Here is a 24805-nt window from a genome sequence, read left to right as displayed (position 1 = left end):
ACTTGGGTTCTGCTAGAGTCATCATAATGACCAATGCATGAAGGCCAACACTTATTACAGACATACAAGGAGAAATAAGTCCGTTTTACACGGTACACGGAATTGCGCAATCTGACGTACGTGCGAAGGCGCAATCAAAATTGCGTCGTGTAAAGCGGTGAATTGCTAGAACAGATGCGAGACGGCAAAATTGTAGCCCAATATCAGGAAATCCTGGGTAAGAAACTAGAAGAAGTAGCAGAGAACCTGAGTGTAAATGACTCGATAGAGAGAAAATGGCATAATATAAAAGAAGGCTATGGAAGAGGCTGCAAAGGAGACCGTAGGAGAAAGAAAGAGAACAAGGAATGAAGAATCGTTTGATAATGAGTGCAGAAAAGCTATAGAAAGGAAGATTATGGATCGGAGAAAAACCATCCAGAAAGAGACAAGACAAAATGTCGAAAGATATAAAGAAAGCAGAAGACAAGCAAATAAAATACTACGAAAAAAGAAAAAACAGCACTTAAAAGGGTATGTGGAAAAGATTGAGGAACTGAACGCACAAAATGAAAGTAGAAAGTTATGCCAGGCAATCAAACGGATGACAAATAAATTTCAACCAAGAACAAACGCATGTAAGGATAAGAATGGGAGGTTGGTTGGAACAGAGGAAGAAGTAATGGGAAGATGGGCCGAGTACTTTAAGGAATTGCTGAATGTCAATGAGATAGATGAGGAAGATGAGGAGGATGGAGAAATGTTGGACATGAGGGTGGACACCAGTATTAGTAGGCCATCAATTGAGGAGGTGGAGGAGTCGTCGAAACGGCAGCGGAATGGGAGAGCTCCCGGGGAAGATCAAATTTTACCGGAGTTAATCAAGTATGGAGGAAAAAATTTAACAAAGAACCTACGTAGACTGATATGTGAAATATGGGAGAAAGAAGAGATGCCTGAGAAATGGAAGATTGGTTTAATTTGCCCTATATTCAAGAAGGGAGATAAATTGCAATGCAGCAACTATAGGGGAATCACATTACTAAATGTCACTTATAAGATACTTTCTTGTATACTGCAGAGGAGACTTAACACGTATGCTGAAGTAATCCTTGGTGAATACCAATGTGGCTTCAGGCCGGGAAGAGGAACAACCGACCAAATCTTTGTAATGCGACAATGCATGGAGAAATGTTATGAGTACAACATTGACCTACATATATTTTTCATTGATTTCCAGCAAGCTTTTGAAAGTGTCAATAGAAGTAAAATGTTGAAGGCATTGGAGGGATTTGGAATACCAAAAAAACTAAGTTGGTAAATATGACTATGGAAGGATCTCAAGCTAAGGCCTATATCGGGGGCAAGACTAGTGAAGCCTTTAAGATAACAACTGGAGTAAGAAAAGGAGATTCTCTATCAGCAGTACTATTAAATCTGTGTCTACATGAAGCCATGAAATAACTGGGGCTAGAGGGGACAATTGTGCATAAATCTACTCAGGCATGTGCCCATGCCGACGACATAGTTCTAATGGCACGGAATATGGAATCTCTGAAAGATATATTCAAAATCTTAGAACAGAAGAGTAAGAATATAGGGCTCAGAATCGATGAGAGAAAAACGAAATACATGAAAATGTCGACCACGGAAGACAGAAGATGGACTCAAAACGTTACATTTGGGCAGTACAACTTTGAAAATGTAAAATATTTCAGCTACCTCGGTACTAATTTAAACTGTAAGAACTCAATGACAGAAGAGATCAACAAGAGGATAATGGCTGGAAATAGGGCTTACTTTGCTAATATTAAGCTCCTGAAGTCAACTCTTCTATCTAAGGAGATGAAATTCAAGATCTATACGACACTTATCAGACCGGTCGTGACATATGGAGCAGAAACGTGGAGCATCTCCGCTGGAAACGAGCAAGCTCTGCGGATATTTGAACGGAAGATTTTGCGAAAGATATATGGTCCCGTGACAGATGGGGTAACTTGGAGGATAAGAACAAACCAGGAAATAGAAAATATTATCCGACGCGAAGACATAGTGACATATGTGAAGACCCAACGGCTAGCTTGGCTAGGTCATGTAAAAAGAATGAGTGAAGAAAGGGTGCCTAAGAAGATTCTACATGGAAATATGGATGGAAAGAGAAAAAGAGGAAGACCGAGGTAAAGATGGATGCAGGATGTGGAAGAAGACAAAAAGGCTATGAGGATTGTCAGATGGTGGGAGAAAGTGCAGAACAGGAGAGAATGGATAGGCGTCTTGACGGAGGCCAAAGCCCATACCGGGCTGTGGTGCCGAGGAAGTAGTAAGTAGAGAAGGCAAAATAGCCCCTGTTCTAACGAAAATAGAACATGGGCTATTTTGCCGTCGCGCGTCCACGCATTCTCGCATCTGTTCTAGCAATTCACCGCTTTACACGACGCAATTTTGATTGCGCCTTCACACGTACGTTAGATTGCGCAATTCCGTGTGCCGTGTAAAGTCTATGAAATAGGCATCTTCACTACCCTCATTTGAAATAAATGAACATGCACATATATCAATGGTTAAGTGCTGAAATGCCTTCCTGACAGCGTACCCACAAACGTAATTGAGACCCGAATATTCCTCGGCAGTGATTAATATTGGTTTGCTCATAATTTCCAGGAGGTCGAACTGATTGAGTATGAGCTCATCATCTTCCAACGCTTCAACTTACAAATAAATAACTTACCTTCGACTACAGCTAATACGATAGGTTAAAAAATGAATCTTCTAAGGTCATCTCCTGCAAAAATAGGGTTTAGAGGAAGAAAATTAACTTCAAACGAGTCATGTCGAGTATCTTATTCACCACGAGTCCACTGCTGTAGAATGATAAACAAATAATAAACAGGCCTCCTCCGCGTTGTTGCCAAATATCATCCCTCCGGCCTGTTTAAAGACGGCCGTGGCACTACTGTCTTTTAAACCATTATATTTATGTGTTTAAACAAACATGCATGCATCAGTGAACATATATTTATTATTTAATAATTACAGAAAGTGAGTGCTATCGCATGATTTTTACCATGATTCTAGAGAAAATGATGTGATCTCTCTGAATTCAACAGTCACATAAAATGATTAGGATAGTTGCTTACCTTTTTTCTTATTTACTGTTAGGTATGCTCTCATATTGAACAAAACGGCCACAACTAATGATTATGAAACTAATGATGAAAATTACAGCATAATAAGGTATGTAAGAAAAAAAAGTGAAACATTTATTGCTGAAAATGTCATTCCATGTAGGTAATCACGGCTGCATTAATGGTCTCTATAGTTGTCTCGGTAAATTTGCAGAGGTAGTTAGGCAGTCTCAGGGGTGTCTCCTTGGTATGATAAGTGGAGGGCTTATGAGATAAAGAGGCTCACTACATAGAGGTTTGCCTATAAATTTACATGTAAATCTGACGGGACTGTAGGGGCGGTATGATGTATGGAGGTTTATGATATAAAGAGGTTCACTACATAGAGGTTTTACTGTATTTGTAAAAAAAACAAAAACATTAAATATGAGCTCTAAATCACCACAAACTAGGGATACCATATGGATGAGAAAACTTGTCAGGCAACACATTCCACTCAACTAAAATTAAATGAATTTCAATACTTAAAATTTTTTTGGTTAAGAATTATCAACATGGATCAGGAGGGGAATTTTTTAAAAATTATTTTTGAGAGTCCAAGGTAATTAAGTCATTATGCATTGAGAGTCCTTCAGTAATGAGAAGACTTAGATGCAACCAAAACCTGTGGGGTTGAATCTCATTTTTACTCTTTGTGCTAAATAAATTAGGTTTTAGGCTTAACTATTGTTACGCACCTGCGATGCATCAATGTATGAAGTCAGCTGGTTGATCTGCTCTCTAGGTAACACCTTATCAAAAAGGACGGAGGTGTGGCCGGATCCACAAATGGCACTACTTCGGATGAAATCAATGCATCGTCTGTGTTTAACTCTAGGGTCATTTGGAGGAATTTCAATTGGGTAGCAAGGAGAGGCATATTCACACGACCTGCAGGATGAAAGAATATATTTATCATTAAACCAAAGCTAAAAAGCAAGTTCAAAATTCATAAACTTATTGAATATTGCAATCATTAGGTGATATTTTATTTTTCGACCAGTTGATATTAGTAGCTACTTCCTAGAGGTTTGATAAATTATTATTTTAAATTAATATTCCTTCAATGACATTTTGACTCCTTTTGTATGATTCTGCAGGGATTTAAAAATGTTTGTAGGTATCTGCATTGAGTGCATCATACTGTATTCGAAGCAGATTATAATAAATGACTCCCCACCATTACCACCACCATTTCTATGCCATACATTAAAGGTTACTGATTTGTGGCAACATTAACCATAGAAAATCAATATTAATTCTCCATTTGAGATTTGGTTGAATATAGTGATTGTGTTTCAAACTTTCTTGATCCCTGATGATGCCTACAATAATAGGTTGATAAGTGAACTTAAAATCAAAATTATTAAGTAAAATAAAAGTTCACATAACCTTCAGAGAAAAAAGAATAGCAATTAGCCTGCACTCCCAAGGAGACAAATGTTTGTAATGAATTACAGTATCAGATTGAGACAGATTGAAAATAAATTTTCAGATTTGAAAATAAATTGTATCAGATTGAAAATAAATTTTCAGTTAGGGAGCTATTGACTTTGCTCAAGAAAAAAAATTAGAAAAACAAAAAATTCTTCTAAATGAAAACATGGATCTTTAAAAAACTCATTCAGTCCATTGAAATGGAGTTGTCTTTGCAGGTATCATTTCTGTTCCAACAACTTGTTTTAGAAAATAGTAACTATGTCTCCCTAAATATGGTCAGGCAGAATTTTCAACTCTGCCATTTCTGCACTTAGCTACAAAACCATGTGTTAGGCATGCTTTTGTAGGCGAGTAAGATAAGCTGAGAGTGACAGAGATATTTCCAGTTGAAAACTAAATGCAGCATGAAACAGCTAGCTTTTATGAATTAACTTACTTTTTACAGTCCACTCCTTCCTCAAAGCTCTCTCCACTAAGGGATGGAATAGCATGATCAATGTCGTGGTCCAAAAACTGACCCCACTGCATAAGCATATGTGTGTATCGCTCATCTGGAGTGACCTCCTTCGTGCTTATGAGATGAGTTGACACCAATCTTGTGCTGGGCTTATGGTGACCATAATATTTTATGGATTTGGTCCATCCTTGGAAAGAAAATCTCTCGTTACGAATGATTTGGTGCATTTATCACTTCATTGGCAACTCAGAATATGCATACATGAGAAGTTGATAAATGAAAATACATATGTTTTGGAAGTTTCATGACGAGAGAGTAGAAACATTTGCTACTCTAGCAATTATACTCATATCATTTCAAGACTGAGGTAGTCTCACCCATGACTGGCCAAAAAGACATCCCAGGGATTGATTATTTCAAAAGCTGAAGTATTTTGGCCAAGTTTTAAAAATACATAAATATGCATAAATGGATAATACGGGGAAAGAAAGGGATAGGAACATAACACTAAAAAGATAAGGACAATGGTGAAGTGGAAGAGGCAGAGGCCAAAAATCAGAGGATGAAAATGAGACCTACCAGTGTCTCAAACCCAGAACTGGCTGCCAATCAGAAGGTGAGTTGCCCTAGTATGGCACTTAAATCCATCATGATTTTGGTGGGGTTGGGGCTTTTTTAGAACAACAATTTTCCCCCTTTAGCCTGAGTCCAAAGAAGTAGCCAACAGATGACGCTAGGCTGGCTCACCACAAAAATACATATTTTATTTATTTCTGATCAATTGCTCAGAATCTATCGTGCGTATCAAAATTTATTATAGCCTTACCAATAGGGAGATTGAAGCCATTTTCATATGCTGGTTTCAAGAGCCTTCTGAAGCCGGTTAGCGATGCTCCCCACATTGAGTGGATGAGATTGTTGCAGGTTCCATCAGCAGTTCTATACTTTCCGTGGAAGCACATGTTTGTGCAATTAATCAGAGGACGATGTGCCATGCACCCAGAGAGTCGGGCCACAACATCAAGCTGCTGTGGTGATAATAAGTCCTCATATGAAAATTCTGAAAGTTAAAAACAGTTGGTTGAAATAGGTACCTATTTTTAAAATAAAACTTTACGACCAAAAACTTGACCCGGATAGGTAAAATACCACTCGTGTGATTTTTTTGTATTCATTTTCTGGTTTCCCTAATGGAATATACTGCATGAAAATAGAGTCATTCATTCTATCACCTATACTTCACTACTTATTATTGAGTATGAAATTGATCTTCAAGCCATTGATATCAAAGTGCCATTCAGAATCAACTATTAGCGGTCAATTGAAAATTTTTATATTAAATCTGAAAACACATAAAATAGAACACCAGTATTTTGGCTATAATGGCAATATGTATCCAACAAAAAAAGTATTTCACACTAAATATCTCACCCTCAGGATTGTCAAGCTTCAATCCAGCAGCAACATGGCGGCGAACATTGGCTAGAGTTCTTTCATACACTTCAGCAGCACGGGCAAGGTCTCTCTCAACAGGTCCAGGATACCTGAATAATCTCAGCAAATCTCCAGGGGAGGGCTTCAAGTGTCCACGCCTGTTCTCCCTTAACATGTGCAGAGTATCATTCACAGCCTTGTCCACAGATCGACGAGCCTCCTCAAACGCAGCCTGAACGTATCTGTCCCCTGGATTCCTAACGGGACTGCCTGAGGTAGCATAATTGAAAGGGATTGTTAAAATCTCTTTACTAATTCACTATATTATATATTTTACTCCCACTTAGTTTTACTCCAGATGTAAAAATTGAGCTGAATTATATACATACTTTTTGCAGCAAATGCAACAGTTTTGATATCATTAACATATGGTATGAAGAAAACATAAAAAGATATTCACAGACTGTTTATGATATTTCTTGGAGTATAGGTCAATGACCTATACTCCAAGAAATATCATAAACAGTTATTAAACAAGGTCAAGAATAGAAGAGGAAAAGTAATAATAATACTGATATTCACAGAGAGTTCAAAGGTGAAAAGTTAAGGAAATACGGTGAAATTAAATTTAAAAATATAGAATGAGCCACAGATGACTTTCCAAAATGATTGTTTTAATACTCAATTTAAGCACTCACATAATCCAATTACAATGTAATGTATCAGTTAACTAAGAGAAATATCGAGAAACTTAGAAAATAATTTTCTTTATTGAAATTCATTAGATAACATATAGTCACTAATTCGATTACACAAAATCAAGGGCTATGAAAAATTGCTTTGGTATGCACTGGGCTCATAAAATTTGCGACCCTTCAAGAAAACACAGTAATTAGCAAGGTATTTTAAATTAGATTATTCCTTACTTCTATCCCATTTCTTGTACTATTTCAACTTTCTTATATGTACTCATAAAGTATATGATATTATTACTATGTTAATGATGAAATTACTCATCATGAATCTTTACATTGTATATTTTTACAGATTTAAGGAAGTCAGAGAAAAATACCTTGCACTTTCAGGGTTCCACTGGCATGTACCGTACCATACGCATTAAGGGCAGTACACTGATACACCCCTGAGTCAGATGTTGACACATTGTAGATATAGTAGCTTCCAGATCCTGAAATTCTGGGGGAAAATTTTCAAATCAATAAAAATACCAGAAATAATGTTAAAAATCCCTTCATTCTTCATTACCAAAAACAAAATAACATGAATCATGAATATATTCAAATCTGCAAAGGATAGATATGTGCAAGGTGACCAGACATTCGCCTTAATCTGGATATGTCCTCCTATTTAGATGTTTTTCAGGTGTGCAGATGGATTTTTGAAATAGTATCAGAAAATGTCCCTCTTTTTGGTCATCATGATTGTATACAAAGGATAATAGCCATTCTGGACTTCTCAAAATTTGTGAATATTTCTTCAGCATACCAGGGCACAATGCAAATGCAGAAAGAGTATTTAAAATCTTATTTCATCCCAGTGGACTGATGAGAGAGACAAATGAAGCGTGGCCTCAGTAAAGGGACTCATAATGGTCAATTACAATTGCAAACAATTTTCTTGCATATAATTTTATAGTTTCCAGTTAAAAATGCCAAAATTTTTCGAGAAAATTTGATCCACAGATAAATATACTAAAGCATAGTGTTAATAAATTTTTATTGCCCTATACAGTAAAACCTCTATGTAGTGAACCTCTCTACATCGAAAACCTCTATACATCATACCAACCCTCTGGTCCCATCAGTTTTACATGTAAATTTATAGGCAAACCTCTCTATAGTGAACCTCTTTATATCGTAAAACCTCTATATATCATAGCAACGAGACACCCCCGAGACGGCCTAACTACCTCCGCATTTCGTACCGAGACAACTAGAGACCATCAATGCAGCCGCGATTACGAACATGGAATGACATTATCAGCGATAAATGTTTCACGCTTATTTTTTTCTTATACACCTTTAATAATTTTCACGTTAACCATTAGTTTGGGCCATTTTGTTCCATATGAGAGCATACCTAACAGTAAATAAGAAAAAGGCATCCAACTCTCCTAATCATGTTAAGTGGCAGTTAATGATGATGATGACAGAAGACATTGTTTTCTCTCAAAATCTTCAAAATCTTGCGATAGCAATCGCTTTCATTTACTTATGGCTTTATTTTCTAGTAAGTGCCTACATACAATGTTCAGTTAATAAAAGAGGCGACCAGCGCAGCTTATAATCACTTGCTGGCGGAAATATTTCAACCAACTTCACTCCCATCCATGGAGACAGAATTACTCGACCGCATTGCTACTTCTGCTTCTAAAATGAAAATATTTCATGAATATACTGCGACTTGAAATAAATCAAATACAATTTTGCAATTATTTCATTCCCACATTTTGCGGTATAGCACTTTCTTACTACCGCCTTGGTAATTTTTTCGATGCTTTCGTGAACGATCGTAGTTTATAATTTATTGCGCTTAGCGACATATGTCTTGCCTGCATATTTATGCCGCAAAATCTGACTCTTCCATCGGGAGTCCGGGATATCAATTTCTAGCAATACTGACGAACATCAATCCATGCGCGACAATGTGAGGTGAAGGAGACAGCTAATTAGCTGATATGCGGTAGGGCAAGGAAATTTCTTACAGTCGCCGCCGCATTCTAAAGTAGTTCGCCCAGCATTCTCGCCGGGAAATCACGTCCTTTCGCAGACCTAGCATTTTTGTGTGCCCCTGACAGATTTTTTCTTCGGAACACTACTTGCATTATATTTTGGAGAGAGAGAATTCAATGAAATTTTCAAAATTGTGCTCAATTTCTTGTCTATTTTTTGCAGTAGTCACATGTTTATTTATATTTTTATAATTTTTAACAAGTCACATGTTATAAGAATGATAAATCAGTTCTCTAAAAGATATTATCAGGAGTATTTTCAATTATTGCCCATAAAATATAAAAATTACTTAATTAATCATAGGCTGATGATGGATTCGAGAAATAAAAGAAGGCGACTACTTGACATTACCACATAATTAGCTATTTCTCTAGCCATCAACGAGGGCTGGCAGAAGGATGATGTAGCAGTGACCTTTGGAAAGCCATCATTCACCCTGACATCTATTTTAAACAACCAAGGAAAAACATAAGAAACTGTCTATCTAGACTGCACAATTAAAATACTCAGACAGTGAAATACGAGGATGAAGAAATTATGTTGAGAAATATAAAACTATTGTACTCTCCTCCGAACACTATTAGTAAATTGAATAATTTCTTAGGTCAAAAGGCATTAACGAAAACAGCTAGTGATTTATTTATAGTGAAAATGACATTAAAAAGTGCTCATGTAATTGAAAACATTATTTCAAAAGAGTTTGAAAAAAATTTTAAGCAAAACCAATAACTAATTTATTTTCTAAAAAGGCCTCTTTAACTAGTTACTTTACCTTTGTGTAATCCTTTTCCTAATGTATAACTGTAAATATATGTTCACTTATGCATGCATATATGTTTAAATATAGTTATTTAATGATTAAAAAGACAGTAGCACCTTTCATTTCCCAAGGATAAGAAAAAATGGTGCCTTCCACTAAAACCTCTCTATAGTGAACCTCCATACATCAAATTGCCCAAATTTTGGTCCCCTCCATTACGATGTAAAGAGGTTTTACTGTATAATGAAATTGTTGCTATTTTTCAAGGGTCCATCTTTTTCCCTCTTTGTCCTCCTTTTTTCATAGGGTGCTGTCCTCTTTTTCATCTCTTGGTATCTAGTCACCCTAGATATATGCTTTAGAATGGGGGATGATATGTTTTGGTATGGATGAATGAGGGTAGAAGGATTAGGTCCACTGCTAGCACTATCTGGATTTTTTTGGATAAATGAATGCCATGAATGTTGAGGTGGGAGGGAGATGGGGAAATTAAGGGATTCAAACCCCCAAAAAGTTTTAAAAGATCTAAGGTATATCCACTTCAAATGAGCTCCTCAAGAATGAATTTCCCTCTTTGTAAACCCCTCCAAAATCCATTCCCCTTTTAAGTTAATCACCCGAAAAAACTTATAGCTACAGCGTTGGCTAAAATAACCAAACCCTCAAGTACATAGGTATAATAAATGTTCCCTTATCAGATAAACAAGAAGAGGAAGGGTTCGAATTTTAGCAATTTACAGTAGTTAGAATGTTTAAAAAGCCTAAAATACCTACAACAAGGAAGAGTAATGCATTCTTTCAAATCAAATATGTATATTTTTTAGAGATCCAATATAAGCATAATTAAGTCAATTTTGCTGAGAGAATGTAAAATAATGCTGCATGAAATGAATAAATTCCTTTATTCAATAAAAATTTAATCTTTAAATAATCAAACAGAAAGACAAAGTTCTACCAGTGGTGTGATTATGTGGGGGATGAGGGAGATAGATCCCCCTCAAAGCCTCAGAAAAAAAAAAAATCATGTATGCAGTGGCGCCGACTCCATGGGGCCTGAGGGGGCCCGAGCCCCCCCAAAAATTCGTCACAGATGTGAGGAAAAAATGTGTAAGGCTTGTCGATTTTCCCCGGAGTGTCCAGATATCGAGATTTGAGTGAACAGTGTTCTAATGCTGATCATATGACTCATCTGAAATGCTTAAAAACTTAAAATTCACTACTTATAAAATTTAGCGGGCAAGGTCCCCGGTTTGGGCCCCCCCAATATTTTTTGTAAGTCGGCACCCCTGCATGTATGTAAAACTGTTGTCCAGTTTTGATGCATAATAACTGCATCTAGTTAAAGTTAAATATGATAGATCAAAATGATGTAAAATGTACTTCCACGCATATCATTTTTCAAAAATTTTCCTCAGGGCAAGCTCCAGACCTCCCATTGCCTGGGGGGTGGAGGGGTCAACCTCCCAGGCCCCCTCTCCAAAGCATATTCCCAGTTATGCTACTGAGTTCCACATGGTTAAATTAGGAAAATTATACACCATGCTTTGATTAGCTTATTAATTATGAGCCAATCAAACATAGTTCATTTAATCTCATTTAGTTGCAACTTATTGAATTCCCTTGTAGAAAACCGTTGCAGCTCCCTAATTGCACTGGTGACTACCATAGCATCCAAAATTTGGCAAAATTACAAATGATGCATCACCCAAAGTCCAATGGAACCTGATTATTGGTGCTTAATAATATTAAAATCGATCTACTATTATTTTATATACCTGTGCCTCCTATCTGAAGGTGTTTGTCTTCCATCCACAGTCCAAGAAATGGTTGGTTTGGGTTCCCCATCTGAATAGCATGGCATTTCCACTGTGCTACCAGCATGAACTTCCATGTCATAAGGGGTGTACAACAAAGTTGGAGCACTTCCTCCCTGAAGAACAGTTAGATATGCAGTCTCCTCTTTATACCCAGCTGAGTTGGCTGCCTTGCACATATATTTTCCAATGTCGTACGTCGTAGTATCAATCACTCGTAGAATAGATCCTGTTGATGATAATGTTTTCATTTATTTCAAATTAACCTCCAATGATAAGGACATAGAAATCAAAGTTATCACCAAAGGTAAGCATGCATTATGTGTAAATAAAAATCAGCAAGTATAAATGTTAAATGATTCCTCCATTGCATAAAAGAATTGCACTGTTAAGATTTGAAAGTAATTAACATATTATTATATATACAAGGTAAGTACAAACAGGTTCTTTCTATTTCAAAAAGTAAGCCGGACAAGAGTGAATAACATACTCTTGATGAGCTGTATCAGCACAGAGATAGTTTATTATATAATATGCACAAAAATTATTACAACCATTGATTCCTGTCTTCATTTCCTCTTCATCACTTATAATATTGCAAGATATTGTTCTATTATAATTGAAACAAACAGATGAAAGTACATTTACAAGAAAAGCTCACCATTATCAGATATGTCCACTCTCCCTCCAGCATTAATTGGACGTCCTTCAAAAAACCATGAGATCACCGGCGTGGGTCTTCCGTCAGCTGTACAATGAAACTTAGCAGTCTCTCCAGTCACCACCGTAACATTTTTTGGTAACTCAGTAAGAACAGGTGCCACATCTGAGGGAGGTGGAGCAAATACATAGCAATCATAAAGTTCACTCTCTATCACAGAGGGAAACGATAAAAGGACTTACAAGTGCCTCAAGGACACAGTGGTAATGTTCTTAGACCTCCCTTGTGTAACATTTTACATAAAACACAAAGCGGGAAACCAAAAACTTGTTGTATAACACAAATTTTTGTTTTATAACACAATATTACATGCAACATGTTAAATGGATTCATATTTTTTTGTAAAACATGTAACTTGTATTTTGTAATATTGTATCTTGTTTCATATAACAAGTTGCACAGTGTAAATGCACCTTTACATTCCCTTCAAGGGTTGCTAACTCACTTTGTACAAATTTGAATAACAATTGATTCTCTGTAAACTGTCAATTTATACTGAGATAACTGACGAGAAAGTAGCACCCACTTTTGCTACCCATTGTTGTGAAGGGCCTCCTCCTCATATCTGAGATCTCGGACCTTCTCAGTCCTTCAAAAAGGCAGTGGCAGTTTCTGGCCTTTCAAGGGTATGAAGTGCTGGACTTACAAATTATATTTCTAATATAGTGTTTGGTGTTCCCTCCATCCCTGTCACTTACAGGTTAATCAACCAACAGCTGATGAATAATAGTTACTGGTAATATCAGTGTCTAATCATGACCTGCAAGGTTTTAGTTACCACACTGAAAGTAATAAAATATCATGTAGGTGTGGTCCAATTAAGATTAAAGACTAATGTTCCTTCCCAATTCACCTCAAATCGCCAACTGCTTAGAGCAAATATTTTATGCTGACGGGATTCTGACCTGGAAATATCGGTAATCATGGACCAACCCACCTAGTTGAAATCCCAGAAAAGTGCAAACATCTCATTGATGAAATGAAGAAGCACCAGATTTATTTTTTGTTTGCCATTGAGTTTTGGATGTAAACATCAAAGAGTAGTTGAGAAGTAGGTCAATAGGAGTAGTAGGTTGCTTTGAAAGTTTTCCTCGTCATCACCTTTCCATCAAGTAAATGGAGTTTCCAGCACATTGCAGAATAGGTATATCACATAACGGGGCAGACTGGCTGCCTAAACATGCAGTGATATTGGGTGGCGGGCAAAATTAGAAAGATCCACAGAGGGCAACAGGGCAATCAGCTGTGCTATGAGAAGCACAGCTAATTGATTGGACCTTACAGAAAGCAATCATGAAAACTAAGAAAGCTTCATTTCCTTGCATGGCTCATCTCCCAATACACTAAATTCAGTATTTTTTTACATATCTGGCAATTGCCCAGTAATATAAGACTTTTTTAAATGCAAGACTAAATCAATCAAACAACTTTCTCAGAGACATATCAATGAATCTGTTAGTAAAACATACATTGTTCTATATGATTTAGCACTTCCTTGGCGAATGAATAAACTTTCCTTGGGTTTCCGCATGGGTAGGAAAATCTAAGAGTGGCAACATTGCAAGTTCCGTCTAGTCACCAATTCTCAAGGCTGCTGAGAAATACTGTACTTTTTTATCTTACCCGTGCAGAAACCCGAGAAAAGGTAAATTTACATTGTTCCCAAGAAAGGACACTCAAATTGGAAAAATCACACCGCAGCAAAAAGAGAAGAATCAAATTGAGCAGGAAAATAATTATGCATACCCCTGGGCTGAATGTACTTCATCCTTGCAGAACGGGACTTGACTTCACCAGCTACACTTTTGGCCATACACTCGTACACACCGGCATCCTCCAATGCAGCATTCTCTATCATCAGAGTGCCATCGGTAAGTGTTGAGTAGCGAGGGTCTGCAAGGCTTAGCTCATTGCTGAGCCGCCAAACAGTGAGCAATGGATGACTATAGTTTTTGTTGGTACACTGAGCAGAAAGACATACATATTGCACATAAAAGAAGCACACGAATGATATCAACGATACTGACAAGAGGATTTTTCTCCATCACCGAGTGGCTGTAAAATTTTGGCTCTGGGTAGCTCAAGTCGAAACCATATGATTTTATTATTTGAATGGGCACATGGAGGGAAAAATAGGGAAGAAGAACTGAGTTTTTTGATGTCTCCATTTCAAATTAAAATGTCATAACAAGAGGTAATAGTCTTGATTATCTTCTTGTTGGATTTGCAAGATTAGCAAGCATTGGAAAATATTTTTAGAGAGGCAATGCAGGAAGTTGAAAATGACGATCAATCAGAAATAAACCAAATAGATGAATAAAAAATAACTAACAGAACAAGGTTATATGATATATAATTACCACTGAGAGACAACGATTATGATACTTGGAGTAAATTTAAGGAGGAAAGTCATGAAGATATTCATGTAAAAGCTTCCCATTGGAAGATGAATGGCAAGAGACTCAGCTGATGAATTATCAAAATATACTTCAGACACATAAGATATGGTATGAGCAAGAAATGGAAGATGTGCATGCAGTACAGAGCACAGAAAATTAATGGGAAACGGCTTGAAAAAATTAGCTGATAGAGGAAACTTTAAATATGTTACAAGAAAAAAACAGGAGGTTGGAAATATGTTCCTTCGATTCCCTTTAATTTGGGACATAGAAAATAATGGTAGGAGTTCATCAAAAGGAAACACAATATCAAGACTCAGGTGATGAAATTTTGAAGTGAAATGAAAACATAAAGAAATGATACTGTAATTGAATTACCCAGAATATATAGCTTGAGGCCAAAGGATAGTATCACTTTAGCAAGAAAACTCTAAACCAGTGCATAATTTCGGCCGGAACACACCGGAATGGCACTCTGCCACTTTTCAGGGAAAATTGGGTTAATTAAAAAAAGTCATAGTTTTTTATGCATAGTAAAACATGATTCCTCATTGTAACTTTTATTACAAGCTTAAAAAATTGGAAGTTTTAGGGGGGCGTCTGCTTATATTCGAAAATCATGTGAGGATTAAATATGTGGGTATGAGTTAAGGTAACCAAAATTTTAGAAATTAAGCACTGCTCTAAACACTCTCTTCCATTTGAAAGAATACCTCAGTGGAAATGATTTTTTTTAAATAGACATTTTTTAAATAACACAGCCACACAAGATAAGCACAGCAGTTCAAACTAGATGAAGATGATTTTCGTCCATTATTGCCATTTCATCCAAACTCTTTGATCCAGAAGAATCAAGTCATAAATTGGCAAAATAAATAAGTGTACTACTTCTAAATTGATAGGTATGCTCAGACTCCCTCACCTGTTTCTCATCCATACTATATCCGGTTCAGGATCACCTTCAGCTTTGCAAGTGAAATATGCTGTCCCACCAAAGGATACTTCAATATCATTAGGCTGCTGAAGGATAGTGGGTTTCCCTGGGGCAAGAACATACAAAAAGCAATGAAAATTATGAAAAATAATACATTAATTTTTAAGTAACATCTGGTAAATTTTTGCACAATTAATAAATCGTTTATTGAGAGAAAATAGGGCAGTGACGATAAATTATTGATTATCTTCAAAAAAATTTCCGTCTGCACACGCAATGAATGCAGAATAGTGCGTTACGAGTATATTGATTCAGTTTCCTTGCAATTATGCAACCCGTGCATCGAAATACCGGAGTGGTCCGAAGCGGAGAGAGCTAATTGTAAGCATTTGCGGGTTGTTCGGGCTTGAGCACGTTTGCATACAATAATTCTTTATTCCTGGGGGACGTACATGCATTGACCTAGTTCATTTAATACCCCATCCCCTTAGTGCCCAGTTACGCCATTCAATTGTATTCTTCCGTGTGTTCGTTCATGCATGCAACACTAGCGAAAAAATGCTTAAATCACGACTTTCATACGTTCAAGCATTAATAACCATTTTCAAACATTAAAACCGCTCAGGGGTCCGCTTATAACTTGAACATAAAATTAATGAAAGCCTCCCGGGTTTCCAACCTGGTCAGGGTCTCCATGGTGCAGACGCAATGAATGCGGAACAGTGCGTTATTTCGATTCAGTTTCCTTGCAATTATGCAACCTGAGCATCGAAACACCGGAGTGGTCTGAAACGGAGAGAGCTAAGCATTTTCGGGTTGTTCGTTATAGCCAGTGGCGCCGACTCTATGGGGCCTGAGGGGGCCCGAGCCCCCTCGAAAATTCGTTATAGGGTGTGAGGAAAAAAATGCCAGGCTTGTCTATTTTCCCCGGAGTGTCCAGATATCGAGATTCGAGTTATCAGGGTTCTAATGTTGATCATATGACTCTTCTAAAATGCTTTAAAAACTTAAAACTCACTACTTATAAAATTTCCCGGGGCAAGATCCCCGGTTTGGGCCCCCCATATATTTTTTGTAAGTCGGCATCCCTGCTTATAGCTTATATATTAGCTCATTATATTGCTTATATGCAAATATAGCTTATTTCTTTAGCACAATTACGCATTGCGCCTACACCATGCAGACCCCGACCCGATTGAAAACCCGAGAAGCTTTCATCCATGCTATTCACCGGGAAGAGCTCAGATTCTTCATTAAACATACAATATTCAAAATTTGATTCCTGAATTACCAAACCCGTCGTAGAGTATGGTAAATTTCAAGATAAGTTTAGATTAATAGGTTGATGGACAAAGTTCGAGCAAAAAATCTGAAAAATCAGCGGAAATAAATTGAAATTAGAAAGATAATCAATAAAACATAATTCAAATATTTTTTTTTTCAAAAATATAACCACCCAATACCATTTCATCATTAAAATGATTATTAAATACACATAAACTTTTTGATTATACTTAAGTAACAAATTTTAATCACCGTATCACAAAGGATATGTGAATGAAAAGGAAGCTAAAAGCTAACGAATTATCTCGACACAAAGAACCCTCTGCCTCTCAAAAAGGCAAATATTTCTTTTGGTAATACAAAATTTAACAGAAAAAAGAAAGGAGGGGGTTAAAGGATAACTCACTGCAGTGGAAGTCATCTTCAGTTGCCATGACAAGTGGTTTCCCTCGCATATTAGGCGGTGAATAGCAATTGGCGGCCGCCTGTGTAGTCGTCAAACTTTCCTTCAGCATCTTCGCCAACCACATCAACTGGCAGTCGCAAATTAAGGCATTGCTGTCCAAACGTCTGCATGTTAAAAACAAGAGGGCGAGTTAGGTTATGCGGACATTGATTTAAATTAGCGGTAATATGAAATAAGAGAAACAATTCCATCAATTCGGAGTGATGCGACATTGAGGACAAAAGACAATCATTGATCACACCGTGTGAGCTTCATTGACAGTCTCACTTCATTTTTTGAATGAATTCAACTGACGACTCTCATCTTTGGGCAACCATGGTATTAAACTTGCAAAGAAACTGTGAAAAAGTTAAAGAAAAATGAAATCAATAATGAAATCGGCAAACTGAAGTGATATTTCAAAACATGCGTATTAAGAGCCCACTAAATGTTCCTATGATGGAAAATAAGAAATTAAATCTTATTTATGTCGTGAATATATAGCTTATACACTCACAGTCTCTTCATGGAGTCCAAATTCTTGAAAGTTCCAGCAGGTATCCTTTGAAGTTTATTGTTATGTAGGAATCTGTGAAAAATCATGAATAATTGATGGAGAGGATTCTATAGCGATAAAAACATAAATGGCTTCGGGTGACGTATTGAAAAATGGAATTTACTATTACACACTCGACAATCACCAGGTTAAGTACATAAAAATCAATAAAAATATTAAATACGTTAGTAAATGGTAAATAAGGCAAGAAAATTTTACAAGTAGTTGAACGTATAAAACTCAAAGAAGTCTATATTAATTTAAAACAAATGGTACATAAATGAAACATGTTTTGCCGGAATACAACACATAATTAGGCACAAAGTAACATGATACATTACATGAATAATCGACTATTAGGTTCACGAAAAAAACTTAATATTCAGGGAAATAATGGATAAAATATAATCTAATTTGTAATTTATTTACTCCAATACTCACAATCTATCCAGGCGTCTGAGGCCACTGAAAACGCCTGGAGCCAACTTTTCAATGCCATTGTAGTGGAGGTATCTGCAAAAGTTCCCATTGAGTTAATGAATCACGAACCGTCTTTCATTCTGAGAAATGTTGAGACACATTACCCGCATTTGAAATTTTTAATTCAGGGAGAAAGCCAAGAGACTAATTTTCAAGCCTTGAATGGCGAAACAGGTTACAAAGACCAAACCCTCCGAAGTCGGAATGCAGGTTTCCTGTAATTATCAGACGAGAATTTCCGGAGCTGATACAAAAGAACATTTGATCATCAGTCTTCTAGCGCTGTATGCATTCAGATGAGAATCGACTGCGATTTTCAGGCGCTGTACTATCAGGCACGTAGCCGGAGGAGGGGGGAGAATTTAGGGGGAACTTCAACCCCCCTAACCTCTCCCCTACCGCCTCCAAAGATTTTTCCCTTGTAGAGACTACGCGCCATTCTTACCCTTAGGAGACAACTTGCCGACAGGTGAACTATTCCATGACTTTCTCTTAGTTATTAAAAGCTATGGAGTGATATCAGGGCCTCAGATCCGAAATTTGTTTTTAATCGGACCATATTAACAACTGACGCCAGTGTCCTAAATTTTACATTTTTTTTTCGAAAAATCAGGCCGTTTTCGGAAACAAACGCCCAGAATCCAAACCATAATAAATACGTCCGTTTCGGTAAAAAAACAAACGACGACTATAAATTTCAGCACTAAGCAAACGAAATTCACAGCTTATTTAATCAAATTCATGGTTTTCCGATGCGTGAGAATTGAAATATATAAAACATCTATGCATAAATACACATAGATAACGGTGTACGCAACCCGAGTGCCACCGAAGCATCTCCGTGCGAAACATCGGTCCACGTGATTGAGTAAGTACTACATTGCGAAAAAATTTATGCTTAAAATAATTATCGCTACTTCATAAAAAACTCTAAATCTATCACATCCTACAGAATGTTCTTCCGCGTCCACACCTAATTCCACACTAGATAGGGTCCCAATAAAACCAAAAAGTTACAAAAAAAAACTAAAAACCAATACTTAAATGGCATAACGATTGCGATTTGCAAAGCTTCCAATGTTTAAAGCTAATGCCTGAATTTGATGCTGATATTTTTGACACAAAGGAACGCATTATAAAGGTAAAATATAGCGAATGAAATAAAACACAATAAAGATACAAGGACTCGCCAGCACGTTAATCAGGATATACAGAAATAAAAACTAATTTTATCTACCGAAATTGAAAAAAGGAAATGCATAGAAATGATTTTTCCTAGAGTAAAATATTTCGATACCACTATGCTAAGGTGTGGTATGTGGAGGTGACCGATCGGGTAGCTTCTGAAGAAACCGCTGGAATTTATACCCGGACCCATTGGGAGGGAAGGCAACGCACTCGCAATACCACCAACCCGAACTTCTCTCTATTATGAACAGACGGCGAGGAGAAATAAATATAACACTATATCGAAATTTCGCACGAGAAATATTATTTCAAAGGCACTGCCAGATTGGAATACATTTTTGCCAAAAGTCAACTAATGACCAAAGAATCATTAAATGAAATGGGGGATAAAACGAACAATTGACTAACACAATTTCGATGTTTTGACATTTAAAACTTCATTTTAAAATAAGCAAAAATCAAACTGAAGCGAACTGAAAATTGATAAACTATTTGAGAGGACTCACAATTGTTCGAGACGATAAAGACCATGGAAGACTTTGCTGTTGATCTCCCTGATCCTATTTTTGTACAGGTACCTGAAATTAATTATAAAATGTTAGTAATCAGGAAAAAGACATCTCCATTTTTCCGCATTATATTGGATTTGTACTTACAGATATCGGAGATTTTTGAGTCCTCTGAACGCTCCATTGTGAATCGTCGATATATGATTATTGTTAAGTAGCCTGAAAAAAAGAGTAAATAGATCGAAAATCACATTAATAGAAATAAAATTTAAAACACATAAAATAAGATTAACTTATGACACACTTATAAATATGCATCTATACAATAAACCAGGGGTCTCCAAATACGGCCCGCGGGCCGCATTCGGCCCGCGGAGGGCTTTCATCCGGCCCGCGCACTCGTTTCAAGTAGAGCGCGATTTTCGCTCGTTTAACTCTGTGAGACGCCGCTAGGAGCATTGCAGCGCTGTGCTACACGTCAAACTCGCCTTCAACTGTTCGTAAATAAGAAATACGCCACCGGATACTTCAGTAGACGTTGGTATCGAATACTTCAGTCATCGGCAAATTTGCTATCCGGCCCGCGGGGCGATTCGGAACTTGGAATGTGGCCCTCGTGGCCTAGTAAATTGGAGACCCCTGCAATAAACATTATCCATACCAGAGGCGTAACTAAGGGGGGACGAGAAGGATAGATCCCCTCCAGAGCCTCAGAGAAATAAAAAAAATATTTCGAACTATTTTCTAGTTTAGGCATGTAATAACTGCTTATGCCTGAAGTTGAATTTTAAGCGCCAAAATGATGTAAAATGTATTTCCAGGCATGTCATTTTTCAAAAATTTTCCGGGACCCCGTTACCCGGGAGGGGGATCGCTCCTCCAGGCTCTCTGATTCCCCCAAAACATATTCTTAGCTACGCCACTGATCCATACAGAATATGTGGAGTTTCATGCATCAAAAATCGTAATATGGCAGAAAAATATTGGATCTAACAGGATAACTAGCCGTCTTATCCTAGTTAATGATAAAATCCCGAACAAGAAACTCTTACCATTGAGGAGCCGAAATTTTTTTTTAAGTCCCGAATCGACGCCGAATTAGCAATGCCGCTGATGCTGTGCGACGAGCGAGGGCCTTCTTCCCAATCGGTCAAAAATGGTTTTGAAGCCCACAGATGTTTAACTCGCGGTGTTGTGATATCAGTAGGAGACATTAGGAATAGAAGGACATCAGGAAGGGGATTGCGTTAGCACAGGAGGCGTTCATAGACAGGAAGGAAAATATGAGAGGATCGTTATACAGAGTATCAGAATTTAAAGAAAAGGTTAGTGAAGAGTCTGATCCGGACTGCAGCGCTTTACGTTGCGGAAACGTGAACACTTAGGAAGGAGGACGAGAGAAGACTGGAGGCCTTCGAGATGTGGGTGTGGCGAAGAATGGTGAAGGTGAAGTGGACAGAGAGGAGGAGAAAGAACGAAGTGTTGGACATTGCGGAAGAGGAGAGATAGCTTCCTGATGAGATACGGTGGAGACAGAAGGTATGGATGGAGCGAGTACTGAGCGGTGAGAGGATGTTGAAAACAGTGTTAGAGGGTTAGGTAAGCGAGGGAGAGGAAGGAAGATAATAATATTTTTAGATAGAATGATTGGGAGTAGGCCTTAGAGTGAATTGAAGAGGTAAGTACATGAAGGAAGGGGAGGCTCAATGGCGTAGCGAGGGGGGAGGTCCGGGGGATCCGGACCTCCTCCGAAATATAAAAACACAATGACTTTCCTCCATAAATGAAAACAGCATATTGAAAAATATGAATTTACAAAAGATTTCTGCCACAAAGGAGGTTTTTTCGATTATGAAAATTGTTAAAACTAGTTTAAAATCCTCTATTTAGTACCCTGTTTTTCAAATATTTTCCCCCCTGGTTTTACATTCCCCAAACGAAATTCATGGCTACCCCACTGGCGGAGGCTGCCAGAATGCTTCTTAAGTACCCCATGGAAATCACCTTGATCGATAGAATATTTAAATAATAATCTTAGTGACGGGGTATGGGACGATAATCTCGCCTCCCGCGTGAGTGAGAATTCTTCACGGAGTTGAGTAACGAAGTTTTCAGACGCCATCCCTTGGCAGGACATGTCAGAATACAAAATCGATTTTTGCGAAACTATTAGATACTTCGCGTTGAATTTTTGCAAACCCTTAATAGATCCTGAATGGATGGGATGTCTCACAAATATTCTCCGTCTCTCGCAGAAGGAACAGGGAAGTGTGGGATATATGACGTGGGAAAATCACGACATTCCGAGGTTCACAATGGAGGTGACTTTAATTAATTGATTGTGATCTCCTCGAGAACTAATGCGTTACCAAACCACTTCCTTTTTCACCTTCACCGATCCTTCCTTTTGCCGGATAGGATTGTGAGATTTTTTAGGAAGGTGAATGCACTGAGGAGGCCCATTTCCATCCCATAGAAAATTGATTTTTGTAGCGACTTCGTTCGCATTTTAATCGGCTTTCAAAAATTCCCGCGGCGCGGTGATCAGAAAATACGATCCAATTTTTCCAATATTTTGCAGTATGGTCTGTACAAATGCAAGGAATTGCATTGAAGAGATATTAATTTAATAAATCACATCATCATGAACGTAAATTTCGGTTGACACCCCTAATTATACCTTACTCCCCCTTGGAACTCGGATCACTTTGTCCGTCAATCTGAGTGGCGACTTCTCTAAACCCATTTAAATGCGCGGTGGGTGACGACACATTTAGAGGCCGACTTGAGGATCCTCTTTCGTATTATCCGTGGATTTTCGTTCGACTGACGGACTGAGGAGAGGAAAAGGCGGGGAGTCGTCCGGAGGAATCACGTCATGTAAATCGCGGGTCAAAACGTCTTCCTCAGTGGGCTTCAAAGCTCTTTTTGACCGCCGGGGAAGAAGGCCTTCGCTCCACGCTCGATCTGTTTATTGTCCTTTGCAGCGGGGACTTGATTCAGGGGCATTGCCAATCCGAGTCAATACGGGACTTGGAAATTTTTCGGCTCCTAGGTGGTAAGATTGTTCTGTCTAGGACTGCGCCACACCACGAACGAGTTCATGTCTAAATGCATGAAGGAAAAGAAAATGAAAGCGAAAATTTACCGTGTTATCATCCAAGTTGGACGAATGCACGAGCAGAAACTAGAAGGTGCTCTTATTAGGTTCATTCGTTTAGATATGTTCCGCTCCAGTCCACCAAAGCCGTTCACGCATTAACTTGAACGTGTAAATAAATCGCGTAACCAGGCTTTTTGAGTGAATTATTTAATCCAGATAACTTCATTCGCTAATATTTTATTAACTTAAAGTGGTACATTGAGACCGTACGAAGCTGAAACTATATCGAATGCAAGAGTTGCACATGGGTGCAAGTGATAACATCATAAGAAGCTTAGTCTGAATATAGGAAATTAATTTATACTCCAAAGGGGAATAACACAATTCTAAGTCAGTTAAGTGACGCAAACTACGTTCCAGAAACAAAATATTGGCAATTGTTTACTCACAGCGTGTGAAGATGGCTCAATTCTTCAAACTCTCCTGGAAGCAGCTCAGTAATCCTATTAAACCTCAGGTCACTGAAAATCGCAAGAAAAATAAAATTAGAATCAAAGAAGCATAAATGTGCTTTTAAAATTATATAATAATATTTTATAGCCTTTCATATTGAAAAAACAGCTTGAATGTTAAAAATCACTTAACTAATTCAATTAACGAAATCTAAACATATGTAATTCAAGATACGTAGGAATGTACTGGTATAACTTGCATGTATTATAACAGTAGAATTCTGCCTGAATTATGAAAATATACACCATGAGTATATTGATAATAAAACACATTTTCAGGTGACAAAATATTCTAAAGTACTTTTTAAAAATACTTTAAAATATTCTTTAAAAATAGCTCATATGAATGACATAATATGGATTAATTAAGTTTCAATAATTTTTCGTTAAATGACAGCGTTGAAATGGAAAAACTATCCCATTTGTTCAAATTAATTGATCTAAACTAATGAGTCCCATAGGACACAAGATACTGGAAATTCACAACAATTTAGCGACGACTAGACTTTCGCTAACATGACCACACTGGCAAAATTGAAAATTCTCAGTCCTTAACACACAACAATTATGCTCATATGCTATTTTACGCAAAAAACCATGTTTTGAATTTCCAACAAAAATATCTTCAAGTCTCGGGTTTCGTACCAATGCGACTATAAATGAACACAACACTAAAGATAGATTAATTGATTAATCTCCATCAAAGTTTCACAACACATTAGCTAACGCTTGCATTTTATCAAGAGGCGCGGGGGATGAGAAAATAACTCAAGTTAAAAAAAATACAAACAAAGAAGAATCACTGACGACTGCCAGAATGTCAATCAATCTTTTCATTTCTTCGAGAGAGTGAAAATGCCACACAGACACACATAT

General features: G+C 37.4%; 1 protein-coding gene across 2 annotated transcripts in view; it reads right to left on the bottom strand.

Annotated features, from left to right (window-relative positions):
- LOC124158730 (peroxidasin homolog) overlaps nt 1-24805 on the bottom strand; it is a 252017-nt gene that overhangs the window by 14609 nt on the left and 212603 nt on the right. Inside the window, exons 2-16 of one of the 2 annotated variants that reach the window (XM_046533995.1) lie at nt 23867-23938; nt 20462-20533; nt 20312-20383; nt 18579-18650; nt 18099-18170; nt 17543-17706; nt 15841-15958; nt 14266-14432; nt 12460-12624; nt 11760-12027; nt 7547-7668; nt 6472-6744; nt 5867-6100; nt 5020-5227; nt 3842-4034 (exon numbers count right to left, since the gene is read on the bottom strand). In XM_046533995.1, the coding sequence (XP_046389951.1) occupies nt 3842-4034; nt 5020-5227; nt 5867-6100; nt 6472-6744; nt 7547-7668; nt 11760-12027; nt 12460-12624; nt 14266-14432; nt 15841-15958; nt 17543-17706; nt 18099-18170; nt 18579-18650; nt 20312-20383; nt 20462-20533; nt 23867-23938 (2272 nt within the window). Of the gene's footprint in view, nt 1-3841; nt 4035-5019; nt 5228-5866; nt 6101-6471; nt 6745-7546; nt 7669-11759; nt 12028-12459; nt 12625-14265; nt 14483-15840; nt 15959-17542; nt 17707-18098; nt 18171-18578; nt 18651-20311; nt 20384-20461; nt 20534-23866; nt 23939-24805 lie in introns of those variants that run through there. The other variant, XM_046533996.1, reaches the window with a different exon arrangement.

This window comes from Ischnura elegans, chromosome 5 (genome assembly GCF_921293095.1).
Source record: "Ischnura elegans chromosome 5, ioIscEleg1.1, whole genome shotgun sequence".
Taxonomy (NCBI): Eukaryota; Metazoa; Arthropoda; class Insecta; order Odonata; family Coenagrionidae; genus Ischnura; species Ischnura elegans.
The sequence above is the reverse complement of the archived record's forward strand: the minus strand, read 5'-3'. Positions and strand labels throughout refer to the sequence as shown.